Here is a 26,240-nt window from a genome sequence, read left to right as displayed (position 1 = left end):
TTTCTTGTTTCCTCTTGGGGAGGAAACGTAAAACGCGCACTGTTTTAATGTCAAGATAACTTTTCTTATCTCCCGTTTTTTTTTTAATCCGGTCATAGAATTAATGACTTCTGCTCCTTTCCTCTAATAAAACGGCAAGTGAGGGCAAATTGTTTCCAGGATTGTATGCCGGACCGTTTCAAGACGTTTTAACGATGTCGAAGAGCTAATTGCAGGGTTTCTCAAGAAAGTACACAGCGTTACCGGTGGCAGAAGAGCGTGGCCTTAATCACCAAAGCTAGAGAAGAAGTAAAAACTTACTTCCCATTATAACTCATTACTCAATATGTTTTCTTTCATGACGTCAATACGAACATTATGACTGTAATACGTGTAACGAGCAAAAACTGTGAAAGCACATTTTTGCACTCGAAGTCTCAATTAAACGAAAAAGGTAGCTATAGAGTAAAGCAAAGTGGGCGTTAAAAACAAACGGCGTGAAAAATGTATACATAAAAATGGTTGATGGGGAATGGCTGTATGGCTGTTGAAGCATGGTGGTACAACATTTAGCTATAAAATGTTAAACCAATAAACGATTTTGATGAAATGTAGCGATTTTACTATCGGAGGTAGGGCGGGAGGATGAGGACGACGAAGATAGCCTCGCGCGGAAAAACAGCAACATTAACCAAATGTTCAACTTTGCACAAACAGCGGAAGCCTGTGGGCGAAATGTGACAACGCCTCTGTGCCCCGCTAAGGCGTGCTTCGTAGTCTTATTGAGCTTAGGACGCTTAGAACCCGAGACATTTTCCAATTCAATAATAAACGATTCAATAAATAGGATACATATTCTACGCAAGCTCGCTGGGATTAAGTGAATTGCTCACTAATCGGCAAAACTTTCTTATTTGGTCATGTCCTGCGAGTCGCCTGTTTTATGGAGCAAATATTACTGCTAGCCAAAATGGAAGGTAAGAGAAAACAGGAGCGCCCATCCATGCACACAATGCTTAGATCGTATTCGGGAGGCCACAGGAGACGCCTTGGTGCGCTTAAAGAACGCGTGTTAAATGGGGCTCCCTGACGTTCGTATACTCATGGCGGCACCAAGAGTCACCAGCGACTCAACAACAACAAAAACAACAACAACAACAACAACAACAACAACAACAACAACAACAACAACAACAACAACAACAACAACAACAACAACAACAACAACAACAACAACAACAGTTGCTTCGTGACGGATCTGGTGAAAACAGGCCTGAGGCACCCTTTGTTCGACCACTGCTGTGGTAGTGCCGCCGCGGTAGCTGGTGGTTATGGCGCTGCGCCGCTGATTTAAAGCTCACGTCTTGGATTTCCGCTGCAGTGAGTCTACATTGATGGGGGCAAAATGCAAAAACGCTCCCGTAGGGAGCATTAGGTGCACGCTAAAGAACACCAAGCGGTAAAAGGTAATCTGAACTCCTCAACTACGCAGTGTTTCACATTGATAGTCTTGTTTTGGCTTGCAGTGGGTTCCACTGAACTGGCTCGCTAGGCTAGCTATTTGGTAGGGAATCGTGCTAGGTATCACAAAGGCGAGTGTTTAGTTATTTGCTGGCGAAACAAGAGGCTTTTGAAAATTGGGAATCCTAACGGCTTCGAGACAACTTATATCTCAGTATGCCTTTTCGGTATGCATACATCTTGGGAATATTATCATTAAGTCTGCTGTGTCCGTAAGTCTTCGTCACGGTATCCACAAAGCCATCGACGTAGTTACATATATAGCCGTCACTATAGCCTTACGGTGCAGGTGGAGGACTTTGAGGCATGGCCACAGCTAACGTGCGTTTAGAAAGCCATGCATCACAGGTATCGTCGTTGCAGCGGGACATATGATGCCAAATACGCCTTTAAATTTTGAAGTGCGCAACAGTTGTGTAGCATATATATACGCCGACCTACTTTCAGGGCTACAGTTCTTTGATGTCATTTGAAATATTACCGGCACCTGGTTTAAAAAAGAAACAACTAAACACATATTTTTAATTTACATCGTTCGTTTGTATTTTTGTTCTTTTTTTTAAACGCATCTTTTTCTTTATCCACCTTTTTATTACTTCGATGGCTTCACAGAGAACTCTTGGTTTGTCCATGTTTCTGGCAGCTGCAAAAGAGCAATATTCCTAGCGAGGTCTCAGTTACTCTTGCGTTGCTTTGCCCTTCGTGACAGATCTTTTACTGGAAAAAAGGAGAAAGAAAGAACATTCCCTCGAGGGTTCGCTAACGAAGCGATCTCGTGGTAGCGGGAGCAGTGTACAGCCGGCAGCACTTCGCTTTCTTCCCTGTTTACCCATTTCGGCTTAGGTCTGAATGGCTAGACTGCCGGGTCGCCGTGCTCCAAGATGGAACGAGTTTTGTTCGTAGCTTCGATTGGGAAGGTGAAGAGGCATGCCAACGCAATCTGACCCCGGCCCAAATGTTTGGGCAGTGCTTCCAAGACATGACGAGAGAGCACCAACCAGGCGGGTTACCTTTACTTTCGAAAGAGAAAGCAACGGAAACAGTGGGCATTCATCTCAATTCTGTCGCCGCATTTTCTTGGGCGAAATGTTGCACTTGGGGGATGCATCATCGACTAACGCAGCGATGCCCAGTAAACCTGCGTGGAACCCGCTCGCGATTAATAATACTAATTGTTGATGCTTTGTGTCCCAAAACGACGACGTGATTATGAGGGACGCCGTAGTGGAAGGCTTCTGAAATTTCAACCAGCTGGCGTTCCTTAATGCCACTAGACCACCGCAGCGGGTCCCTCTCGCTATTTATAAGTATGTTTAGCAGTGTGGTTTTCTGGGCCAGCAGGTACATGATGACAAATGAAGGGTTCCAGCAAGGTTCAAACGCGAGCACAAGAAGAAAAAAGAAAACGCACAGGACAAGGCTGGACTTACAACTGAAGTTTATTAAAAGATGGTATTCCCTAGAACACCGCCACGCATGCCTAAAGAGCCAGCAGCAGAAACATGTGACCATACTATCTAACACGCTTTACCCCCCCCCCTTATTTTTATCTTAAGCGAACCTTAACACGTGCACTACATGGGAAATTATAGTTTCACCAGGTATTGAAATTCTTTATCAGTGATATGCACCGAAGGTTCACTGACACATAATTTGGCGCCCAACCTCCTGATGTGGAAATCCTCGCATATCATCTCTCTCCAGTCTATTAATTTTCAATTTTTTAGCGCACTGTAGAAACAAGACGGAGGACAGAAGAACGCACGCACACAGCGCTACAGTGTTCTGTCCTCCGCCTTGTTCCTACAGTGCGCTAAAATAGTGAAATGAATTACCAACACGCCCAAGTCTACGTTCAGCCTATTACGTTCCCTCCCCACAGTCGAGACACTGTCAAAAAGTGGTGTTTGCGGCGGTTGGCACTGTGGTGGTTGGCAGCAAATTGCGATGTTCACGCATGCACTCATTGAGACATCAGCCCTTCTGGCCGACGTAAGACCGACCGCAGGAGAGAGGTATCCGATAAACTACAGGCGTCACACATTTTATGAAAACAGTAGAGTGTTTTTTCCCACAACTACTGCTTACATCTTTCTTTCCTCCTGTGATACTTTCGCACAGCCTGGTCAGTTTTCTTGGCGCAGAAAACATCAGTGCAATGCTGTTCCTTGTGGCCACCCGTTTAAGGTTGTGAGACAGGCCATGCAGATATGGCATCACTTCGACCTTTTTCCTTTTCGAGGATTCCATGCCGAAATAAACTGTCTTTTAATAAACTTTAGTTGTAAGTCGAGCCTTGTCCTGTGTGTTTCCTTTTTTCTTCTTGTGCTCGCGTTTGAAACTTTCGGGAACCCTTCACTTATCTTAATAAGTATTTGTGTCATGGAGGGGGGGCGGGGGGGGGGGGGTCAGTTGAGCATTTTGGGCGAGCTCGTTAGGGTGCGTGAATGACTCCAGTACGTACAAAACCCAACGTGCCATTATAAACCACAGCGTAACTTTTCAACTCGCCCGCGGAGCGCAAAGCCATGTAATCGAATACTCCCGATATAAACATCATTCATGCACACGTTGTATACGCACAGGATTAATCTTAAGCTGAATGCCGTGAACGTAGCAAAGCATTTGTGTGTGTACGCGCTGGTTATTCTGAAGAACAATAACATTTTCACACTCGCTCGAGAAGTGGCTCATCTCTCGCGCACGCGTTATTAAACCGCCGAAGACGGCATTCTCTTTTCATGGCATTGTGCGGAAAGGCGCTAATAAAGCCAGCTTGAAACTTCGTGTGTTCTGTCTATTCACGGATATGGCGAGAGAGAGGAGCGCCTGACTGTATGGGCGCCCAGACTGTTGGAAAGCGCTGTGTAAAGGCGATAAACGCCGCTGTGAGGATCGTTTCAGTGAGAAACGGCCGAGCTGCGAAGCCGTTTGTAAAGAATCTGCCGCGTTGGAACATTTAGAAACAGCCTCTTTGTGCTAGCGGAAACGTTTTCCGCGATTTCACCATCACTCTGAAATAGAAGCCCGGTCGTCTTACTGTAAAGATTTCCTCTTATTTCTCGCATTGCTACTTGGAAATTACTGTCCAGTCGTTGAGCACGGACATAAAAATGGTGTGGTTCTGTCCTTGACCTGATTAAACGGGAAAATGTCATAGTTTACGGAGAGAAAGAAGCCCGTGGAGTGCGGAGAAAGACAGCTTCCACTGTCTTCCTCCAGATTATAAGAAATAATGTGCTAAAAACTATCGACACCGCCGAAGACAAATAATCTTGCTGATCCATGCTACTAAGCAGCAGACATTGAAAAACGGACAGCGAGCGGGACAAAACAAACGCTATCAGCAGAATGTTTGCACAGTGGTGGAAAAGTAGGTGCGCAGAACGCTTATCTGCGCATGCTCAAAGGAAAGCAGTGACGAATCAGAGGAAACTCTAGCGCTATAGTGTTTACAGGAGGTGAACAACATCGCGGTTGAAGCAGCACATGAACTGGGCTTAGTTAGTGCACGCATGTGCTTTAACTTCGTTGTTAGTGCTTCTAACGGCTTTATGTCTTTCCGAAAGGATCATTTTCGCCATCATCTCACATTATGATTTTAAGAAAGCGCAGTAATTGTGGATGTGCACATAGTCTAACTGCCTTCGGCGTGTAAAAGGAGAGGATTTTGCTTTAAATGTCGGGAGACAAAAAGCACACAATAGGTTGCAAGCAAGCCAATGAAATGGCTGCAGGTACATGCACTAAAATCGGAAAAGTCACTGCATAACCATTGTTTCTGTGATAACTCAACATTCGCAACGCTAGTGTCCCCAATAAATTAGTAGGTAACTCCGTGCCACGTGAATGTGCGTCCACTCTTGATAGATAACTGTTTAGATATGACAACTGATCTTTATGCATGGTAATACACGGCTGACTATGACAGGTGCCACCATTATTAATGATACGTCATGCCTCAATAACATTTGAAGAGAAATTGATGCAACACATACTATTTGAAAATTCAGGACTACACTTGAAATCGCGACAGGTAACGAATGTTTAGACGGTGTTGCACCGGCCGGTTAACATTTATGCTAAAGCAATTAATCACTGAATAATGCGGCACCGTGCTCGGCCCACATACAAGCGATCGACTCCATCTTGGAAGAACGTCGCGAACTGCGCCAATATCCCATTCTCCGAACTTGATATATGCTTTGCATAGCGTCCGTCGGATCATTTCTAGCAATTCTGTACTCCTTTGTACGCTCGGCGGTGTGTTCGTTCCCAAGCTAATGTCAGCAGTAAAGGCAACGCCAAACGCGCGTTGACTTCTTTCTTAAGTGCGTGTGAGAGAGAGTGAATGAAGGGCCTACTCTCCACTCCATTCTCACCCCCTGGTAACCTGTTCCTTTTTTTACTGATGGGATAGAAGGAGATGTCGGCGCAGAAAGGTGGCGCCATCTACACCTTGGCTCTTAAATAGGTGGGATATAGAACATACAGTTTTTGTTATCGCATACAATAAAAAAAATTCCCGCCAGGAAAAAGTTATAAAATATAAAGCCGCCACTGCGCGAGCATTCAGTACCTTTCCGCCGCGTATACTCAGCGTGTGTGTTGTCCAGTTTGTTTATGCTTGTGTCCGTATTTCAAATGCAGGGCTGCCTTTTAGTGACACGAATCCTTTCCAACTTACTCAAGATTCAGTCGTTCTAACGTTGCTGATGCGGCCTATAAAAGGTGGCAGTAAACGCTCGAACAAACTGCATTTGCGTTAGCATTGTTATTGTTGTAACGTAAGCTCCAGGTCTTCTGATCATTTAATGGCCCTCTCCGCAGTCATATCAGACTTGGTATCAATGGACTAGAGTGGGCTAAAAATATCGTTCCATTTTACTGAAACATTACAGAGGTGAATTACATATCTATAGCTTATTGCGACGGTAAACTGGTTTGTTCGAAAAATCCCTTTCGAATAAGGCGAGGAAATGAACGTAAATAGAACTTTTTTTCACAGGCTACTTGGGTCATGTCTATGAAATGCCATATGTTGCGCACAGGCATGCCGGCAGTTTGAAAGAAACAGTTACCATCATCATAATTATTAGCCTATTTTATGCTCACTGTAGGTCGAAGGCCTCTCTTAATGATCTTCGTTTGACCCTGCACCACGCGAGCTGATTCCAACCGTTCACACATAATCATTACATCGCGGTGTCCAGCAAGATGTCCCTACTAACACGTAAAGAAAGAGCTGGTATTTCAACGTTATTATTCGAAATATCATGCCAGAAAATAACAAGGCAATAATTTCTCTCCCGTATCTGGAGAATCGGATAATGATCACGATAATCGGCATGAAGTGTACAGTGTCTAGCATACAGCGTCAAACGGCGACTAACAAAGCCTATATAGCGATAGCCCAGTCAAAGCGTAAGCTTATCGAAAAACAAAGGAACACGAAGTGAAAATAAAAAAAGCAATGAAAACAAAAAGAAATAAAAAGAAAAAAATCAACAACATTTACAACATCGAGAGGCACCCTACTCCTCATGTTCCAACCCAAGAAAAAAAGTAAAAGAAGGGCAACCTATAAACGAAGATAAAAGCGAGAATATTGGGGTGTTATGTATATATGGTTGTATTAACAACAAATATAAAAAAATCACAGCATATCCACGGAGTGAATGATGATGAGTGGGCGAAGCTGCGGAGGTTCATCGGTAAACCGTGAATCTTCCGTGAATTCTGCCCAATACCTCATCACCGACGTGAGATCGGGCGCGTTTATACTAAAGGTTCGATGAGTTATGACGACTTGCAGCTCACTTTAATTTTACATGTACGCTGTGAATTTTCATTGTTTAGAAAACCATTGCTTTAGAAAACATCTGGCGTCTTTCGTTAAGCAGCTGGCGTCTTTTCATTTTGCTTTAGAAACATCTGGCGTTCTTTCGTTTTGCTTTTACAAAACATCTGGCGTCTTTCGTTGGTTTATTTCATCATACAACGGCGTTTTAAACAAAATTTTTATTGTTTAATGACGCACAGGAGAAATCTCACCAGGCACTACCTTGGAGGTAAACAATGGCTGCTAATGGGAATGAGAGACAGAAGAAGTCGGCTTTTAGCTAACACTTACACTTCTACTTCTACTAACGTTTCCTACTGGAACATGCCAATGGCTGCTAATGGAAAATGAGAGACAGAAGAATTCGGCTTTTAGTTAACGCGCACGCTGCGAATTTTTTATTGTTCAACAACGCACAGGAAAAATCTCCCACCGGCACCACCTTGGAGGTCAAAGCGTAAGAATGGTTACGCACTACGACTACTACTACGACTACGAGGGACGAACGGGTGCCGCCTTAAGGAGCTTCGCCCCTAAAATATTGCACGCTACGGTCTTGTCAGTGACAGGCATCACCTCCTAGATAGCCTTCAACCTTTGAGGATCGACGTCACGTGCACCCGAAGGCAGACAGCCCATACATTACGATGGATGACTCGGGTGTCGCTTACCGTGATCGCCTATCATATAAAGCATTGCTTTCAATGACATTCTGATGCTGAGCGCCAGTTCGCGGGCACGGTTTACGAACGCAGCGGCCGCGTTCGGATGGCCGCGTATAGCAGGAACACTCGTCTCCTTGGACTTAGGTCACTGTTGAAGAAGCACGTAGGTGGTCAAAATCGGCACGGAGCCCTACACTGAGCCTCTCATAGCCGCAATGTTGCATCAAGACATGAAACCCAAGCGATCACGAAACCAACGAAACTGACTGAAGCTTACTGGTTCTCTCCCGTTGGTCGACGCCACGCTGTCCTCATGAGCCTTTCCTAATGTCTTAAGGGCATGGGCCTGCCGACACTAGGCATGTTCCGGGGTATATTACACAACGCCTGTTGTATTATATAGCTAGCTAGCGAGCGGTGTAGACAGGGAGAGTGTAATTCTCTCCCGTCGTGCACTCGTTCGGGCGTGTCATGTCACAGCCGCGGATTTATTTATTTATTTATTTATTTATTTATTTATTTATTTATTTATTTATTTATTTGTAGACATAAGCGCTCTTAAGAAAGTTGAGAAAACAGGGCCGATGTATTGCTGCTTTGGGCTCCACTTTTTCTGAATAACCGCCGGTATGTCGTTTGGAAATGCTTTCCACTGCACGTTCTTGTTTGTGCTTTTTCTCGCATGAAATAAATAGAAATTATACGTCCTCCATTCTATCAAATATCAGTCAGTCGCAATTGCTCATGAATAAGTAAGACGTTCCGCCATTTGGAAGGATCGTTTCGGCCTATTGACTATTTAAATGTCATAATCAGCCTCAAGTCATCGATAATACACTACCAACGCCTCTACAATGGAAAGATCGGGTGTGGGCGCTGCGCCGATATTCGTAAATCGGCACACTGATGTAAAGCTCTGACATGCAAATTTCCTGTCAACGACTTCATTAAAAATATACTTAAAATTTCCACAACTGCACATTTCATTCTAGCTATAAGTGAATACATTATTTGCGCTTTCTCGCTTCGCTGTATAATCACGAAAGTGGTGGGAATGGGATCACGGCAAGAATACTGCAAGGTTCTGGCATATTCTGTGTGAGAAATTTTTCTGTAGGGAAGCTGACAATAATTTAACTTATGAGCTTCTGAACACCACAATATACAAAAAAATGGTGGGCGTCAATACGAACGCTTGTTTACTTGTCCTTTTATTTGCTGCGATATCGTTTGTGTGCTTGTTAACACCCCTACACAAGTGTACCATCACCTTAGAATTGGCGCCTTTTATCAAATTGTTATACTTTCCCCAGTTTCTGACATTTCTTTCAAACACCGTTATTGGTTTAGAGGGATAGACGACACCGCCCTTGTCTTTTCTGCGTACACGAGGCTTGTTTTTCTATTGCCATTCTCGAATTTCTAATTGTGCCCCTGTAGAGCGTGCTCTGCTGCTCGCTCCATTGTAGTGCAAGAAAGCCATACTTTTGTATACATATTTACGCATATATTCAAAGGCATGAGGTTTTCGTTTCTCTCTCTCTCTCTCTCTAAGTACGTTATGTTGGGGATGCGAATATTATAGACATGCACAAAAAAAAAGACACGATTTTCACGAGTGTATTGCTCACTTGAGTGTACCGATGAACTGACGATTTCTACAGTCTTTGTATCGTGTAGTGAAAATGTATGTGGATCTTCTTTCTCTGCCATCGTTAGAACGAAAAATATCCTGTAAAAAGTAATCTCAGTTTTATTTAAAACTCAACAGGCTATGAGTAAATGCCGCTTTAAGAAAGCAATTAAGGAAAAATAACTGTGGTGAATAGATAAGTGCTTCTATATTTCGCACCAAAATAAAGCATACGTTGCTTGGAGATCGCGCACTTGCACTATAGCACGCGTAACGCTGCGCAATTTTTCACTACTGCGTCGTGCTATTAGGCGCGAAACAGAAAGGAGGTCGCCTGGTTATTCTAGAACGAATCCCGAAACGCTACAACAGAGAGTGCAACAGGGAAGCGAGATTAATCGGAAGCCCCTGTTTGCAGGATGGTAGCTGCCGCGCGTGATTGTGGAGCCGGTGGCCAAGGCGCGCTGTTTTGAAACCACCTGCGCGGTGTTCGCGGGACCCGGGGCGAGGAGGAAGTTCCTGGAAGCGGAGAGCGCGCCGCTCAGACCCTCCTGCCGCTCGGCGCTGCTCGGAGCGAACGGGTGTGCGCGTGCGTCAAAGGCCCAGGAGCCAACCAAGATAGATTTACTGCTCGCTCAGGGCGCGAGCGCTGGGGCGACACGTCACGGCCCACGTGATTGCCGGCGGGCCCATAAAAGAGCCGTTGGAAGCAACGCGCCGTACACACAACGCACACCACCAACCGTCGGCGCCGCGTTCACGGCTCCGTTCCTCGCTTTCGCGTGGCAGTCGCGCGTGCTTTGTTTTGCCTCGTGCGGCGCATGGTGGCCGCCCTGTGATCGAGGCCGCCTGGAGGAGCTACAATTTGCACGCTGTTCCGCGCGCTCTGCCGGACTGCGTTTGTCTCGGGAGAGCAGCGGTCGTGCCGAAGCTCGGCTGCCGAGGCTGTCCGACATGGCCCTGGAGAACGCGACGCGTCGCGCGTCGCCAACGCGGACCACGGCCCGGCCTTCCTCGAGCCAGGGTTCGGCGGCTGACAGCGAAACATGCCTGACGGGCGATGGGGCGGGTGGCGTTGCCGCTGGCGGTCGAAGTCCATCGAGCCAGCAGCAGCGCAGCCCCAGCCACAGCGTCCGCAGGAAGCCACGTGCCTCCCCGCACCGATACCACGGCAGCCACAGCAACGGCTGCGCCTCGGCCACGGCATCCCCTTTGCGGGACGCCAGTGTGAGTCGGTCCCAGTCCATGCGCACCACACGCCGGCCCCACTCGCTACAACGCCACTTTCGCGACCGGATCGCCAGTATCCCGGGCGACCTGCTCATGGTGAACGGCGCCAACGACTCGCGCGGTTCGTCCAGCAGCTCGTTGCCCTGCGACGAGCCGGCGGCAGACGTGCAACGCCTAAGAAACTTTGCCGTCACCTCCAAGGGCGTCGTGAACCGCGGTGACTCTTTCCGTTCTAAGTCGCGCAGTACGCACAGTGTCGCCTCGACAGGCAGCGGCCACAAGCTGGCTGTCCCTGGCTCCTCGGACGTCGGCGGTGAAGCGACCAGCGACGCGTACTGCGTGTGTGCCTCGTTGGATGGAGACAGACGCGTTGTCAGCTCCTTGCAGCAACTCAGTCCCGAGCCAGTGGTGCGCACAGACCGGGCCACGTTCGCGCTCGCCTGCCTTGAGCCCGCTGGTCCGAGCCTGTCCGGACTGCCGCCCGAGGTCGTGGTCACAAGAAGCGCCGAGCCGGCTGACCTGGCCCGCTACCGAATCCTTGTCCTTGGTGCCCGAGAGGTGGGCAAGACGTCGCTCATCAACCAGTTCATGACTTCCGAGTACATCTACGCGTACGACAGCTCTGTCGGTGAGTGGGCTCTCTCTCTCACCTTTGCGGCCAGGGGCACGTTTCAAGCGGCGCTGTAACACCGTCTGAAAGGTGTCCCCCGCCGTGTCCTCCCCAGCCAAATTACTTTCCTAAAACTAGTAATAAGCGTGTTACTTGCCAAGGAAGCCGAGTCACTTTAGTGGTTATGTCCTAGCTACAAATGTACCTATCCTTTCCCGCTATTAAACAGTCAACGTTAAATGTGAAATTTGCTAGATGAAATTCCTTCTGCAGCACCTACATCTGGCCATCACAGAAAGACAAGCCTATCTTTTGGAGCACGTTATGTCCACTTGCATGTCACTCAATTGCATGTCGAAAATGTATTATATTCAGTTAGACTGACAGGCTTCGATATTAGAACTGCCGACACTTTCCGGAGAAAGAGTGGCAGGGGAAGTGTGCCATACTGGAGACTAGTTTTCGTCTGAGTGCCCTACTCTGAGAACTAAATAAACGGTCAGAAAAAACTGCTAGCATGGGGCCATTCGTGAGAGAAAGAGAGGGAGTAAGGTAAGACAAACTAAAAACTTGCACGCGTTAAGAGCAATAACAAAAGTGTGCACAGCCCGCAGTGTTTTGCTAGGGGACGCGCTGCAGCAAGCTGGCGAGATTTCAGCCTATATAAGGTGGCACCTTTGTAGTGTCGGTTCTCTTCAACTTCTAAAACGGCGAAAAGAAGTCTGCTTCTGTCTCTTACGAAGCGAAAATGCAATCCAGTTGGTTTCGCTCTGACTTGAAAGCTGTTCCCGCTGACAAATCCCAAGCATGAAATTTACTGCCTGACAGAGAAATCCTTGTGACATTTCTGCATACTTTATGCAACATGGATGACAAAAAGGAAAGCACACAACGAAGTGTAAGCTAAAAGTGCATAACTACCCTTTAAGTTCATGACTCGGAAATTCTAAGTTTTCTATAGTATAGATTTTTGAGCCATTGATAACTTCAGAACATTCAAGCAATATTTTAGAGATATAGGCTTACAATGAAGTAATTATCATTTTTATTTACTTACGTTAGGTGTTTGTGCTTGAGAGAGAGAAAGAGAGAATAACAATTATATTCGCCTTGAGCATGTCATTCTTTACTGTGAAATTCCTGTCCTATAACTTTTCTTCCCCCTCCCTTCTTCCCCAGTGCAGGGTAGCCTGCCGGACTCAGCCCTGGTTAACCTTCCTGCCTTTCTTCTATTCTTATTCTCTCTCTCTCTCTCTCTCTGTCAATTTACGGGAGAAAATGGACCCATAAGCTGTTTCTTTGACAATGTCCAACTACTAGTGCGGCAGAGATACTGCATAGAACACCTACCGAGAAATTTAGAAGCGGAGGTGGCCCATTAGTTAGTACTACACCTATCCTTTCACATATATTTTGCATTGCTATTTGCATAACCAGTGTCGATCTTTTCCAGCCTCCCCTCCCCCTTTCCCCCGAACGTGTGACCGTTACAATTCGCCCAGTTTTCCTCGCTGGTGTCGCAACTCTTGTCTTTTTTAAAGCGAAGTCCTCGTAAAACGAATGGCCATGCGAGTGCGGAATTGTAGTATAAGGCTCCTCTTATTTACAGATACGACCGAAAAGCTATGCCCGACGCGAGAACCGTTTCAGTGGCACGACACGCAATTTGCACTAATAAAACTGCTGGGCTCGGGCCGAGTAATTTCCATTCGCATGCGCGCAGCTGCCCGCTCGACAACGGCGCATGCGCGCAGCCATTTCCTAGGAACCAACGCCGCGAGGGAGGTGGCGCGTGTTTATAAACGCCTGGAGGCGCTGCTGGATCTGTGGTCCTTTGCCACCATGCACAGCTTCTAATTACGAGCGCCGCTTGCAATCGACAATTACGAGCGGCGGCTTGTAATCGCCGTTTGCAAGGGAAGCTTCACTGTTCGTCAGTATACCGGCAGCTGATTAAAAGAAAGAAGATAAAATGAAAAGCGGCTTAAAAGAGACCGTGTGAACGCAAAGAGCAACGCGAACCGAACCGATTGTCATTAGATAGGATATCCTAAGTTGCTGTGCAGTGAAGAAAATGTACGAGAGGCGATGCCTCCCTTCTTCTCAGAAAAACAGAATATAAGTAATGCTTAACAGTACACTACGTTGGGCCAGTTGGTGCATCATTACTTGAAAGACGCGGCGCTCTTGTCTCTTCTTGGTTCTTCTCGGTTCTAACTTTGCGCCACGTCTTTCAAATAAGTAATGCTAGTTGTTGTTCAGCATTTTTAAACTGCGAACTTCGTTTCAGTCGACTTCTCCCAGAATGTCGTTGTATTTGCATCATGGTCTTGTTAGTTGTACCTTACAGGTTATGAAGAGACACGATGCAAATGAATGCGGAGAGGACACTGAGGACCAACGGGATAACGAACTTAGCACCTCTCGATTGCGAGACTGCTACATTGAGATTATCGTGTTTACAGTGCGGGCCATCAGAACACGCACGTGTCCAGACAAGCCACTACCGTTCGTGAAGCTCCGCGCGTGTTAAAGCAAACAGTACAGACATCGGAGACGACGATTATTGATAAATCAATGGGGTCTAACTTAGCTCCGGAAGCGTGTCCCGCAGTAACCTGTCATGTTCACTAACCCAAACTCTAACTATGACAATGCATTCTAATCGCACAATTTTCTCGCTTAAAAGATGTGGCATCGATACTCGCAGGCTTGCTATGCCTCCTGAAAAACCAGACCCCATTTTTCACTGAAGGTCCATTTTCACTGCGCATTGAAGCAACAATCTGTTATTCCGTCTGACCTGACTGCTTTTTTTTTGTCTATTGAGGGCAATTGTTTTTGTTCTACTCATATGTCTTTTTTTCTTGTGGCAAATGGCTTGTGTTGTCACTCACCCATATTTTGCCAGTAGCGAAACTGTTCCAAGCAGTACTACGACAGAGTACCTAATAATTAACGTAATTAATTATATTTGAGCTTTCCAAATGTTTACATCAGGTATAGTAAACTTTATTCAATCTAGATGCGGTGGTGTATTTTACTTATAGCGTTACGGGGACATATTTGTAAGAGTTGTATGTTTCCACTACGTGGAGACTGTTACATAACATCAAAGATGGCGTATATTCACCTTCTGCGAGTGCGTGTGTTTAGCCCAGGGTGTAAGACACCCTGCTCCCAAGCGTGAGGTTCTGTAGGTTCGAAAGTCACCGCTGCCAACGTTTTCCATCCCTTACTTTCTATACTTCCTTAAAGAGCGCATCGTGTTACGCGTTACGGACGGACGGATTGACAGATTTCCTGGTTGAGTCGCCTACGAATGCTTAAGGATGAAAGTAATTGGATTACGACCATTACATCATCTCTTACCAGTTGTCCAGGGCACTGGAAGCCTGCGCTCTGGCATGCGTAACCGCCGTCCATGATGTGTGCACCGCTGGTTCGAGACGGTACTGTTTTATTTTCGCATTCTCTGCCGAACGAGCCAGCCTATAGCAAAAGTAATAGCCGTAAAGCGACGATTGATAGTTCATAGCCCGGTTGGAGGTCTCCTTTAACGTGTGGAGCACAGGCTATAACTTATAAGCTCAAGCTACTAGAATCAATGAAACGCTACATGCGAACATGGCACCATCAACAGGGCAGGCCTCCTCTAAATACAATACAATACATCTTTATTTCCAGAAATACATACATTCCGGGGTATACCATTGGCTCAAAGCTGTTTAATAACAGCTTGACTGGGCCGATGGTCCATTACAAGGCATACGTGGCGGTTGCACGAAAAAATAGTAGCATTGTTGGGAACTCAAAGTAAATAAATATTTACACAAATGCACAAAACAAGATATAACTAATATACAGAAATAATGAAAACATAATACATAAGAAGAAAGAGATATACGCTAGGGTTACAAAAAACCATACGTAAGTGGCTCTGATTAAAGAACACTAAGATAACAATCAATCGTTACATGATAAAAAAAAGTATTCGAAGTTCCTTCGGTGAGCTACCCTTTACACCTTGATATTTATTTAAAATGTGTGGCAGATTATACTGTAATGATTGTAGGCTTTATTTTTTAAAGGCTTGCCCTTTCTTCGGAGGTTATAATGCAACGATTTTTTTTTGTGTGTTCTTAGTTTCCTTTGTTATCATCGACCGCTCGCGGCTGACAAATTCTGATTATAATGTAGACGGCGACGAGCTGCTAGAAAAGCTGAAGAGGGGCGAAAAAAAATCGAACAAGAATCGGGGATCAACATATTTTTTGCCTCATTGAGATTCGGTAGCACATAAAACCAGAATCATTTGAAAGAAAATTTGTGCCTTTAGTATCTGTTCTTGGAAAGATAGGCTTCGCCGAGCGCGAATTGTCGCAGCTCTTCGACATGCTGTCTGCTGTACCACTGCTACGGATGTGCTGGTAAATGGTTCTGTTCTCTGCAAAATTACGCAACAAAACAACAAACGCCACCTAGGTTCCCTTACTGCAACAACTACACCGTTACTGCACCGTTCACTAATTACAGCGGATAGGTTTCAAGAAGCGCACGGCCATTCGCATGCGTCTGCAACCGTAATGCATGGTTTCTGCACAATTTTTTCAGGCAGGAATCTTCGCACGTGAAGAAAACTTCATCGTGGTCCGGACATGAAGACCCAAAGCAATGCGTTTGAAGTATGGGCGTTCCATCATCCGTGCTGAGCAAGGCCAAAATGAGAGCGACGAGCGAAAACAAGCAGACAAACAAAAAAGCATATGCAAAACTTCCAAAGTTCTAAATGCACTCAGCTACGCGCACTTTTCCGTGTTAACACGCTTGGCATACGCGTCTCCTGATTTTTTTTTTATCCGAGTGCATTTATAATATCCCTGATGGTTTAGCAATTATTCACACCATAAAAAAGCCTGATGACAGTCTTGGGCAATAAGGTTCGCTAGTGTTCGCAACGCGTAATGCCCCGTTCCTCAATCCAATATCAGTAACCTGCAGACAGCAAAATGTCCATATGCCTCCCTAACGATGATGCAATACACGAAAAGGCGCCTCGAAGAAAAAAGAAAGAAAACAAGTCTGAACAGCATGACACTGTTAATAAAAAGTAAACTTCTGAAATGGCTTTCCCTCCCTTCTTTCTCCCACGCAATACTGTTAATGAAACGGAATACATTGCGCTTGTCTTTGCTGCTTTCCGGCATTTATGGTTCATTTGTACGTTTGCGCAGCGAGAGAACAAAACTACTTTTTTTTCACGCGATAATTAAATTTCGCATTAGCGCTTGTATTCGCCTAGAGTATCGCGAACACGAGCGCCGGTGGGCCTTTTCGAGAGGTATGGAGTTACAGGTTTCCGCGAAACGCTCTATGCGTTCGATTTGAGAAGCGCGTGGCCCCGCTCTGCTCATATTACACCCATTGAAATCAACGCGATCATCGAGCCGCCAGGCAGAGGCGCCGGCGCGCTCGGGAAATGCCAAGGGCTGCATTAACTGGAAACGAGGATATTCGAATACGCATTGTACAAAAGGCTTCGTGTTACGACGCTCTAACATGGTCCCTAATAGTTTCGTCTTCATCGGCGATGAAGCGCGTTTCGCGAGAAATGTTCAGCGCGCTTTGAATAACACCATCAAGAATTCCTTTTTTTTTCTTCTGTCACCAATAAAAGCATGCGGTCATCGGGCAGCATGGGTCACGGTGTAGATGAGAGAAGAGTCAGAAACGAAGCTAAGGATGAACACATTGCAGTGCCTTCTAGATTGGAGGAGGTGTTCCGCCTGGTTGCGCGCGCTCGTTTTGATGAAAGCTCTCGTATTCGGCATTATAAAAAGCGTCTAACAGATGGCAAAATGTACGAATCGAAAACGATAGCTATACTCAGCAGAATTAACGACACGGACTACAGAGCAGGAAGACGGGGCCAGCGCAGCGCAGATACTCGACTTTTAATATTCGGTGCTGTCACCTTCTCTGAAAAGCCATAATTAACAGTCGGAGGTGGCGGCCACTCCAACTTATCCGTAATATAATTCATAACAATGTGCGCTCCGGGCATCTTGGTCTCCTTGCGTCGGAATCTATACTTCTCAGGCTGCGGTTATATGCGAGGCGCCTGCCAGGCTCTTTTTTTTTTTTTTCTTTATGACAAGCTACTCGTATGTAGTTTCGTCTTGCACATAGTTTCTCTACTGTTACTGGTGTCTTAGCTAAAAAAGTTGTATAGACGGCATTGGAGTTTTATGACAAGGCAAATTCGGCGTTAATGGCACAAAAGCTCGAGGAGCTAGCGCCAATGAAGGTGTGCGCAAAATGCATACCTTACACACATGGCCAACATATAGGCGTTGCGCCAGCTCCTACGCAGACGCTAAGGATTGACGTTTAATATTTCTGCACATATTAATATACTTTTCGTTATCAATTACACGCGTAAGTGTCTTCCGGCAAACACATTTCAAGATTTAAACGGAAAAAACGAGACTTTTATTTGCAACAACAGCTCTAAAACATGACGGACTGCTCGAAGGAGCCTGCTACATTGTAGCCACAGCACTTAACACATATCACACAAACTTCACAAACTCTCAATAAATCCAGACACCATTATAATGAAGTAATCAGGACCTTTAAAATCCTTCGTTATACAGGCACCTTCGTTCAACATATCAGACACCGTACCGCTTCCGATAGCGTAGATTCAATATATGTCCCGAAAATTAACATTTTTAACGCATCTTTAAAGGGATTTAAAGGCATTTTACGCATCTTTAAAGGGACTTAAAGCGGAAGGGGGAAGTGATTGAATGCGGCAAGGAAAAGGCGCTACTTCTGCAGTCATCGTAGGGAGCACTGCTCATAGTCTTTGGGGTAAGGGACGAGAGGAGTAATGATAGAAAAGAGTAGAGCAGGATAGAAAGAGTAAGGAAGAGAGCGGAGCTTTGAACCGACGTGCGTTGCGGGCGTCCGCACATCTACTATCTCCATCGTCCAAACAACGAAGTTCCTTTGCTGGGAAGATAACGTGAAGGGCGCTGTGCAGTGTAAATAGCGCAGAGAGAGGTAGAGGAAAGATTGTTGTTAGGGAAATGTCATGGCTAGCACAATCCTGCAAATAGTTTGGTTTCATTGGAGCACGGTGCATTGGAGTAGCCAGGGGGGAGGGGGGTATGACCCCCACCCCACATTTTTTCAGTTTTGAATGTGTATATATGCAAGCACACATACAAACGCTCGTACGAATGTACGTAAAGTATAGTTAAACCCCCAGAAAAAGATTTCTGGCTACGCTATTGTTTGGTTCCTTCCCGAAACGCTTTACTGTTCTAACGTCAGCGTGAATCCTGTTTAGAAGGACTAAATAATGGAGTCTGGCGAAGGAACAACAGTTCACGATGAGCAATCAGCCGCTACTAGAATCTGTTCAAGTATACGTATAACTAGGTAAATTACTAAGAGGGGAGCCTATTCATAAATAGGAAATTTCTCGAAGAGTAAGGATTGGCTGAAGCGCATACGGCAGACATTCCCAAATATCGATAAGCAATTTACCGCTGTCCCTACAGCAAAAAGTGCACAATTATTGCATGTTGACAGCACTAATATATGGGGCTAAAAACTTGGTGGATAACAAGGCAGCTTGAGAAAGAGTTCAGCACCACGGAAAAGGAAAGGCGTAACATGCAGAGATTGGACGTCAGCAGGATGGACCACCAGAGAACAGGACTACCACCCTGTTCTTCACATTAAGACATTCTAGTAGACATTAAGAAAATAAATAAAAAAGGTCAGGGGACGAACATATAAAGCGTGGGAAGGACAACCGAAAGACCAATGGGAAACGCAGCCGAGTTAGGTGGGATGATGAAATCGAGAAGTTCACAGGAATGAAATGGAAGCACCGTGCACAAGATAAGGTCAATTGGAGATCATTTGTAGAGTCCTTCGTCCTGCAATGGACACGAAAGAAGAAGGCGGTGATGATGAAGAAGACTATGATGAGGCGTTTTCGTTCGAAAATAAAAGTGGCGTATGATTAGCCGAGTATTTCAGTTGCTAAACTTACAGCATTAGCATACAGGTAACTGTCGCGGCAGGGGTCGTGTTGCAACATATACATAATGCCGAGCACCGATTCTATATATATACGTAAGAGCAACCGGGCCGCGAGGCTTTTGTCGCTGCTGCTTATGCAAAGAACACCTACTGTGTCGCCGTTTTCGTTATGGCGTGACTTTCCATAAACACACCGGATTACTACTAGCTTAGCGTCACAGCTCCGATCATACAGGCCTTTTCTTACTTGTTTATCATGGACGCGTTGTTCGAGGCCGGGGCAGCACGTACTCAGCCCTTCATGCGCACTCGCGCGGCATTTTTGTCTTCTCTTTAAACGATGCGGCCCTATATACGGACGCGTGGTCGTACACCCTTTTGTCACAATGGCGGTGTTGACATTAAGTTAGCTAAAGGTGTACGTCATGACGATGTATGCCCACGAATACTTATGAAGAACGCAGCGACACCCGAAAAATGGCGAATGTTTCTTGAATAACCCGTGTCATTTAAACTCTACCTGTTGTAAACCTGTACATGTCCCCATTTTTATTGTTAAGCCTTTTTTTTGTCGCGATGTCTCAAGATCTAATAATTGATCTTATCCGTTCATGTATTACCATTCGTTCTGCCCCCGCAGTGAGATTTGGTGCATTCTCCTTTTCGAGAATGAAGTGGTCCATTCGAAACGACAGCCAACATTTACCTTCCTATGGCACTAAGTTGCCGTTCTCGACGTCCCAAGGCGCAACGATCTCGACATTGGAAAAGGTGACTCTCCATCTCGAGCCAATTCCAGCAGACGCGCGTTTCCACGTAACGCGCGCGCCACAACCTACATCAGCCGTCCGGAAGACAATCGCGTGGCCGTCTTGATTTCCGCCCTCCGGCAATTGGGCGCGACAGCCGTGCAACCACGGCGGTGATTGCATAAAAACTGCGCCACCGACGTTACACGTCATCCCGTGCTCCGGCGCAACCTACACACCCGCTTCGCAAAAGCGGTTTAAGTTTAGCGTCGTCGCTTCCGGCTCGCCCTTGAGATGGCGCGCTGCTCCGGCGCGGGAGCATGATCGCGAACATCTCGTCTTTCCGCTCGAAGATCAACTGCCTTGCCAAGACGGGGAGAAACCCATCTGCCGGCTTTTCCAGGGTCGAAGCCGCGACGCGAAAAGATTGGTCGCGCTCGAGTTGACTCGTCAGCCCCGGTCGCCTGCTCGGTTTATTTTCCCGTCTTCGAGGCGGCTTATCGCGCTCGTCCAACGACGCTGGCAGTGTGTCGTAATGTGGCGGAGCGCCGCAAAGATAGCCCCCGCTAATTGAATGTATTCGGTTGGCTGATGAACTTTCGCGGAGCGTCCAATTGCCGGGAGCAACAGACATCACCCCCCCCCCTCCCTGCTTCTACCACCGCAGGACTGAATGCTAAATAGAGCTGTCGCATTCATCGGTGGCGCACTGAGCTGAGTTCCCGACAAACAAGCGACCCTAACCTGGGCAGACTCAAAAGCGTCACTCGAAGAGCGACAATGCGAGCCGAACAAGTTCGAACTGAAAGCCATAAAGCGCGCGCGGTCATCACAAAAACGAAAAAAAAAAAAATACTTGTTTCGCAGTGTTGAGGACAGGGAGAAAGCCGATCAGGTCGCGGTGTCGTGCGGCTTCTTGTTGCAAGTTGGTAATGAAGTACGGCTCCGTGCTATACACGTACACGCAGTGCGTGATAAGGGTGTGCTGTTAATTAGCGTAAGAGCGTCGCATTTTCCTTTTTTTTTTTCGCCTGCGAGAGCGCGTTCTCTTGCCGAAGTTGAGAATCCTCGCTCGTTAACCTCGGGAGGAGCGAGCTGCAGCAAACGACGCAACCATCGTGCGTGCGAATCTAGCACGGAAATGCTGAATTACGACGCAGGCGAACACTTGTCTTTATTGATGGTCTTTCGCGAAAACGAGAGAAAGTTAGGAGGGATGGCGGCGCCTTTTAATGCGTGTCAAAATAAGTTCCATCTTCCGCTCGTTCCGAGGCAGGGCCAATTGAACCCGAGAACCATGCTTTTCGATAAATGTGGGCTGCAATAAAAAGCGCGCCGAAGGTGACAATGGATGTCGTTTCAGGTGCACAGCGCCCGAATGCGGGGGACCACCTTTGTATAAATTATTGCGCTTGCAGAAGAACGCGGACTTATCCATGTTAGTATGACTGACTGGGGTCATGAGGCGGCGGCGTAAAATTAGAAAGCGACCGACTCAGCCGAATTTCGCCGTTTTCCTTCAGGCAGGCTGTAGTACATCGCGCCGTTATTTTAGCAGCTGGCAAGTATAGAAGTGACTTAATGGCGTCGTTGTGGGGCACTAGGTGACTTAGCACCGCACTGTGGCGTGCGTAAATATCATGTCGTTATTCGGGCACACGAAAAAGAAGCCCATAATTCGATTTTTTTTTGTTTTGTTCTAGTACCCTGCTGCTGAGGACGCAGCTTCTATTCCCGGTGTTCACAGCGACTGACTTTATGTCGTACCATATTAAAAAGAAATATCCTCGTGCATCGACCTTTGCGTTAAAAAACGCAAATTGTTAAAGCTACCGAGAAGCACTCCAGTATGTCGCAACTCATAGGAAATATGTTGCTTTTCACCTCTAACTCTACTGTGAACGTTGGCGTTAAGTAACAGGAGCGAGCTTGCAATCGTAAGAAAAAGAATCATCAGAAATACAACAAAAATATCATAGTGTCATTCGATTATAAAACTTTACGTCTGGTTTTATTATTTTCCGTCGCGCTCCATCGAGCGTACTTCCATCAAAAAGTGAGCGAAAATTGCCCTAAACCCCTTGAACCTCAATATAATGAATACTGCAAAGTTGCGAAACAGAATATTATGATGTATTCCGAGTGTGAGAGTGCAGGCTGTTGTAGAGCGTCAACAAAGTTTTCTCCGAACTCGATCACGTCAAAGAAGTGTGAGAAGCGCTCTTAACTTGAAAGCCTGCTTGTAATGCAGCCTCCACAATTCTTCTTGCATTTTTAAAGATACGCAAAGCGGGTCATTGTGATCGAGTGTTGTCCTCCTGTGCCGCCGCTATCCTGACATCCAAGCTCTCTCTTAATATCAACAGCTCTGCTTGACACCATTGACAGTTTTCGGGCGTTCTTCTTTGCCTAACGTCCGCCACGGTGGTACAGCGGTGCACGGCTGCTGACCCGAAGGTCGCGGATTCGATCCCGACCGCGGCGGTCGCATTTCGATGAAGGCGAACTGCTAGAGGTCCGTGTACTATGCGATGTCAGTGCTCGTTAAAGAAAACCTGATGGTCGAAGTTTCCAGAGCCCTCCACTAAGGCGTGCTTCACGGCCATATCGTGGTTTTGGCACGTAAAACCCCAGATATTATTATTATTATTATTATTATTTTATTATTATTATTATTATTATTATTATTATTATTATTATTATTATTATTATTATTATTATTATTATTATTATTATTATTATTATTATTATTATTATTATACTGCTGAATTATTATCACTGCCATCACTTCACAGCCGACGAAATCGCTCTGATCTCTTATTTCTTTACAAGCTAGTCCACGGTATCATATCCTGCCCTGTACTTCTCGATTGTGTAAATTTTCGAATTCCGCGTAAGTTAACCAGAGAGAACAGACCGTTTCATGTACCCGCCTGCTTCTTCCAACACTCTACCGTTCACAGAATACAAAGTCTCTATAATGTTAATTTCTTGATCTTGACGTTTTTCATAGCCCACAATCATTGTTTTTATCCGAGCTTTGCACTGTTTTGACATAGTGTGGCACAATGTACAAAGTCTTCCCTTCTCAGTCTTTCCACATAGCTGTATATATGCAATCTAATTTTTTATGCCCCGTCAATATTTCTCGTGTTGTCTTATTTTACTCCTCCCCTTTTGTGTTCATTTCTCTTTGTCTACGTGTTTTTGCTCTTTTTATTTCTGAAAACTGTCTGTATTGTATTGTTTATTTTTATTGTTTTTTTTTGCGTGCACCGGCACAAAGACCTTACGGTTGTTCCTGGGCACGTTAAATAAATCATTGATTGATTGATTGATTATTAATTATTATTATTATTATTATTATTATTATTATTATTATTATTATTATTATTATTATTATTATTATTATTATTATTATTATTATTATTATTATTATTGTTGTTGTTGTTGTTGTTGTCTTGTATGCCATAGCGTCTTGATTTACCTTTGGTAGACATTAGGGGGATAAGAGCGCTTCGTTATATCGTTATAGCGAGTTGTTTTCTAGTCCATTTCACTAGAAAGCAAACACTCATGTTCATTCTAATATACGTGAAGGAAAAATAAAGTACTACGTTGTTGATAACTGCGCACTTGCGTCCAGGTGTTTCTTCGCGCACTGCGCACTGCGATATTTATTTGCGATAACGGCGCACTGCACCCAGGTGTTTATTTCCGCCTGTAAACAAACGAAGCGTTGAAATGCTGTGACTACATGTGCTCGCACCTCTGGCCAGTGTAGCTCGCTCCCTACGTCCGCTGTTGTACAAACTTTGAAGCAAGCGACGAAGACGTCATCAGGACACGCTCTAATAAAAACTGCTGGGGTTTTGCGTCTCAAAACGACGACATGATTATGAGGCATGCACTGGCACGCCGTAGTGGAGGGCTCCGGAAATTTCAACCACTTGGGCCTCCAGCATATCGCATCCATATAAATGCGATCGCCACGGCCGGGATCGAACCCGCGTCCTTCGGGTCTGCAGCCGAGCACCGTGACCACTGTGCCACCGCGGCGGTAGGGGGCACGCTTCGAACCTTGCTTTGACGCGAGCAAATGCGATGAACAGTGGGCCTGCAATTTTCGCCTACCTTGTCTGCGTTGCGACCGAAAAGACGATCATTTTCGCTATTGTGACCCTTGAAAACAAGTGCGCGTGAACGAATGCATGTAAGAGAGACGAGGTAGAGGAAACGTGGGTAATTAATTACAGCGATGTGCATAGGGACATTCACGGGTGACAAGCCATTGCCGCATCATTGAAATGGACGATAGTGCTGGCTGCAGCGACAGTGAGAGTAAACAAAAAAAAAAAAAAAAAAAACTCTCGACTGTATTTTGTTCCGCTAGTGTCTAGACGGTTCCCAGCAGCGCTCTTTGTTTGGGATAATCGGCAAGACCTGGCAACGACCCCCGCAGTCGTCCCCGTTACAAGAAAATGATTCCCATATTTTCTTTGGTAAAGTTGTATCGGCGTCAAGGCGTGTTGTGTTTCCTATTCCTTTCATCGGGCATGTATAGTGCTTCCTGTTTCCTATTTCCCCACCAACTGTTATGCTTCCGGCTTCTCCTTCCGTTAGCACAGGTTTACACGCAACGTACTTTTCCACGCGGGCAAACCCTATTTTTCCCCCTTTTATCCAACTAGCCCATTTTCGGACATTTCCCCAGCTGCGCACTCGGGGTGTCGACTGTTTTTTTTCTTGCTTTTCAGGAATCCCGATGTTTGTGAAAAGGACACGAAATTCGGTTTCGCAATTCAGCGGCGAATAAATGTAGGCCGATTATACGGGGACAAAAGATTAGATTTTTTTGTCAATTTCGCATTTGGCGTGTATTGCTCTTTTAAGACAGATATAAATACAACAAAATCGATGCTCAAAAGTGCATTGCTCAAGCGTGGCGACAGCGCTCAACACTAAAGTAAGCTTGGGTTTCCGGTACAAAGCACAGCGTGCCGACGGTACACGCAATGCGATTAAGAGCGCTCTGTTACGCGCGCTTAATCCAAATACGCTTTTCAAGTGCAAAAACAGTTACTATTTCAGCGAAGTAGTAAACGACACAGTTCCTTTTTTTTTTTTTTTGAAGATGTAAAAAATTATTTAGCTTCTGTCATACTCCGGTGGCGGAAAACGCAGAACCGTGAGGTGCTTCAAAACCGGTTGCCAAATGCAGCGTTCTCATCCTTATGAATAAAGAAAATCGAAAATACTCTGTGTCGAGCCGACAGAGGTAGGTTGTCTTGCGTCAGCAGAGTTCGGATGGGATTACAGAGGACTGATTGAAGGAGATGATTTTCGCTACAGTGCGTGGTGTCCAATTGGTGTTGAACCAGACACCAAGGCAACTTCAGTGGTCCAGTTTTCGAACCGAAACCAGACTGGTGCAAAAACCTTACCTTGACTTAGATACCCCAACGAAAGCTGGGATACCGGAAAATTTCGACATCGCTGCGTTGCGCGCTGGCCTGCTACACGCATGCGCACATAAACACAATTTAGTGTGCACTAAGAAGAACGTCGTACTAACAACAAGAAAAAAAGTGGCATCGCGTGGTCTTTTGCAAAGCGCTCTATCACAGCAGAAAAAAGAATGCCATAAGAATCTAGTTTGTTGTATGTACGGTAGGAAGGCAGAGTGAAGATGTAATTTTAGGGCCTTTCATATGTCCTTCGCGGAGAGACTTATCGAATCTTCAGTGCTCACCGGGTCCGACTGAAATTTCATTCGCATCTGTGCGGAGCTCTGGAGAGCGCGTGCCCAGTGTTCGCACCGAAAATGTCAAGCGTATGTCCCAGACAGAAGGTACAGTCCTGCTGGGGAAGTAGGATAAGAAATTATATTAAACTTGACATGCGTACAGCTTGTGAAATCTCTGCATGACTGGATCTGGCCCTGAAAGCC

General features: G+C 45.8%; 1 protein-coding gene across 1 annotated transcript in view; it reads left to right on the top strand.

Moving 5' to 3' along the window:
* The first annotated feature begins 10,383 nt into the window (after positions 1-10,383).
* The window catches only part of LOC119378864 (uncharacterized), a 63,212-nt gene continuing 47,355 nt past the window's right edge, over positions 10,384-26,240 (top strand). The window contains exon 1 of the mRNA XM_037647912.2: positions 10,384-11,498. Within this exon, the coding sequence (XP_037503840.1) occupies positions 10,595-11,498 (904 nt within the window). The 5' untranslated portion in view covers positions 10,384-10,594. The remainder of the gene's footprint in view (positions 11,499-26,240) is intronic.

Source organism: Rhipicephalus sanguineus, chromosome 1, assembly GCF_013339695.2.
Source record: "Rhipicephalus sanguineus isolate Rsan-2018 chromosome 1, BIME_Rsan_1.4, whole genome shotgun sequence".
Lineage (NCBI taxonomy): Eukaryota > Metazoa > Arthropoda > Arachnida > Ixodida > Ixodidae > Rhipicephalus > Rhipicephalus sanguineus.
The sequence above is the reverse complement of the archived record's forward strand: the minus strand, read 5'-3'. Positions and strand labels throughout refer to the sequence as shown.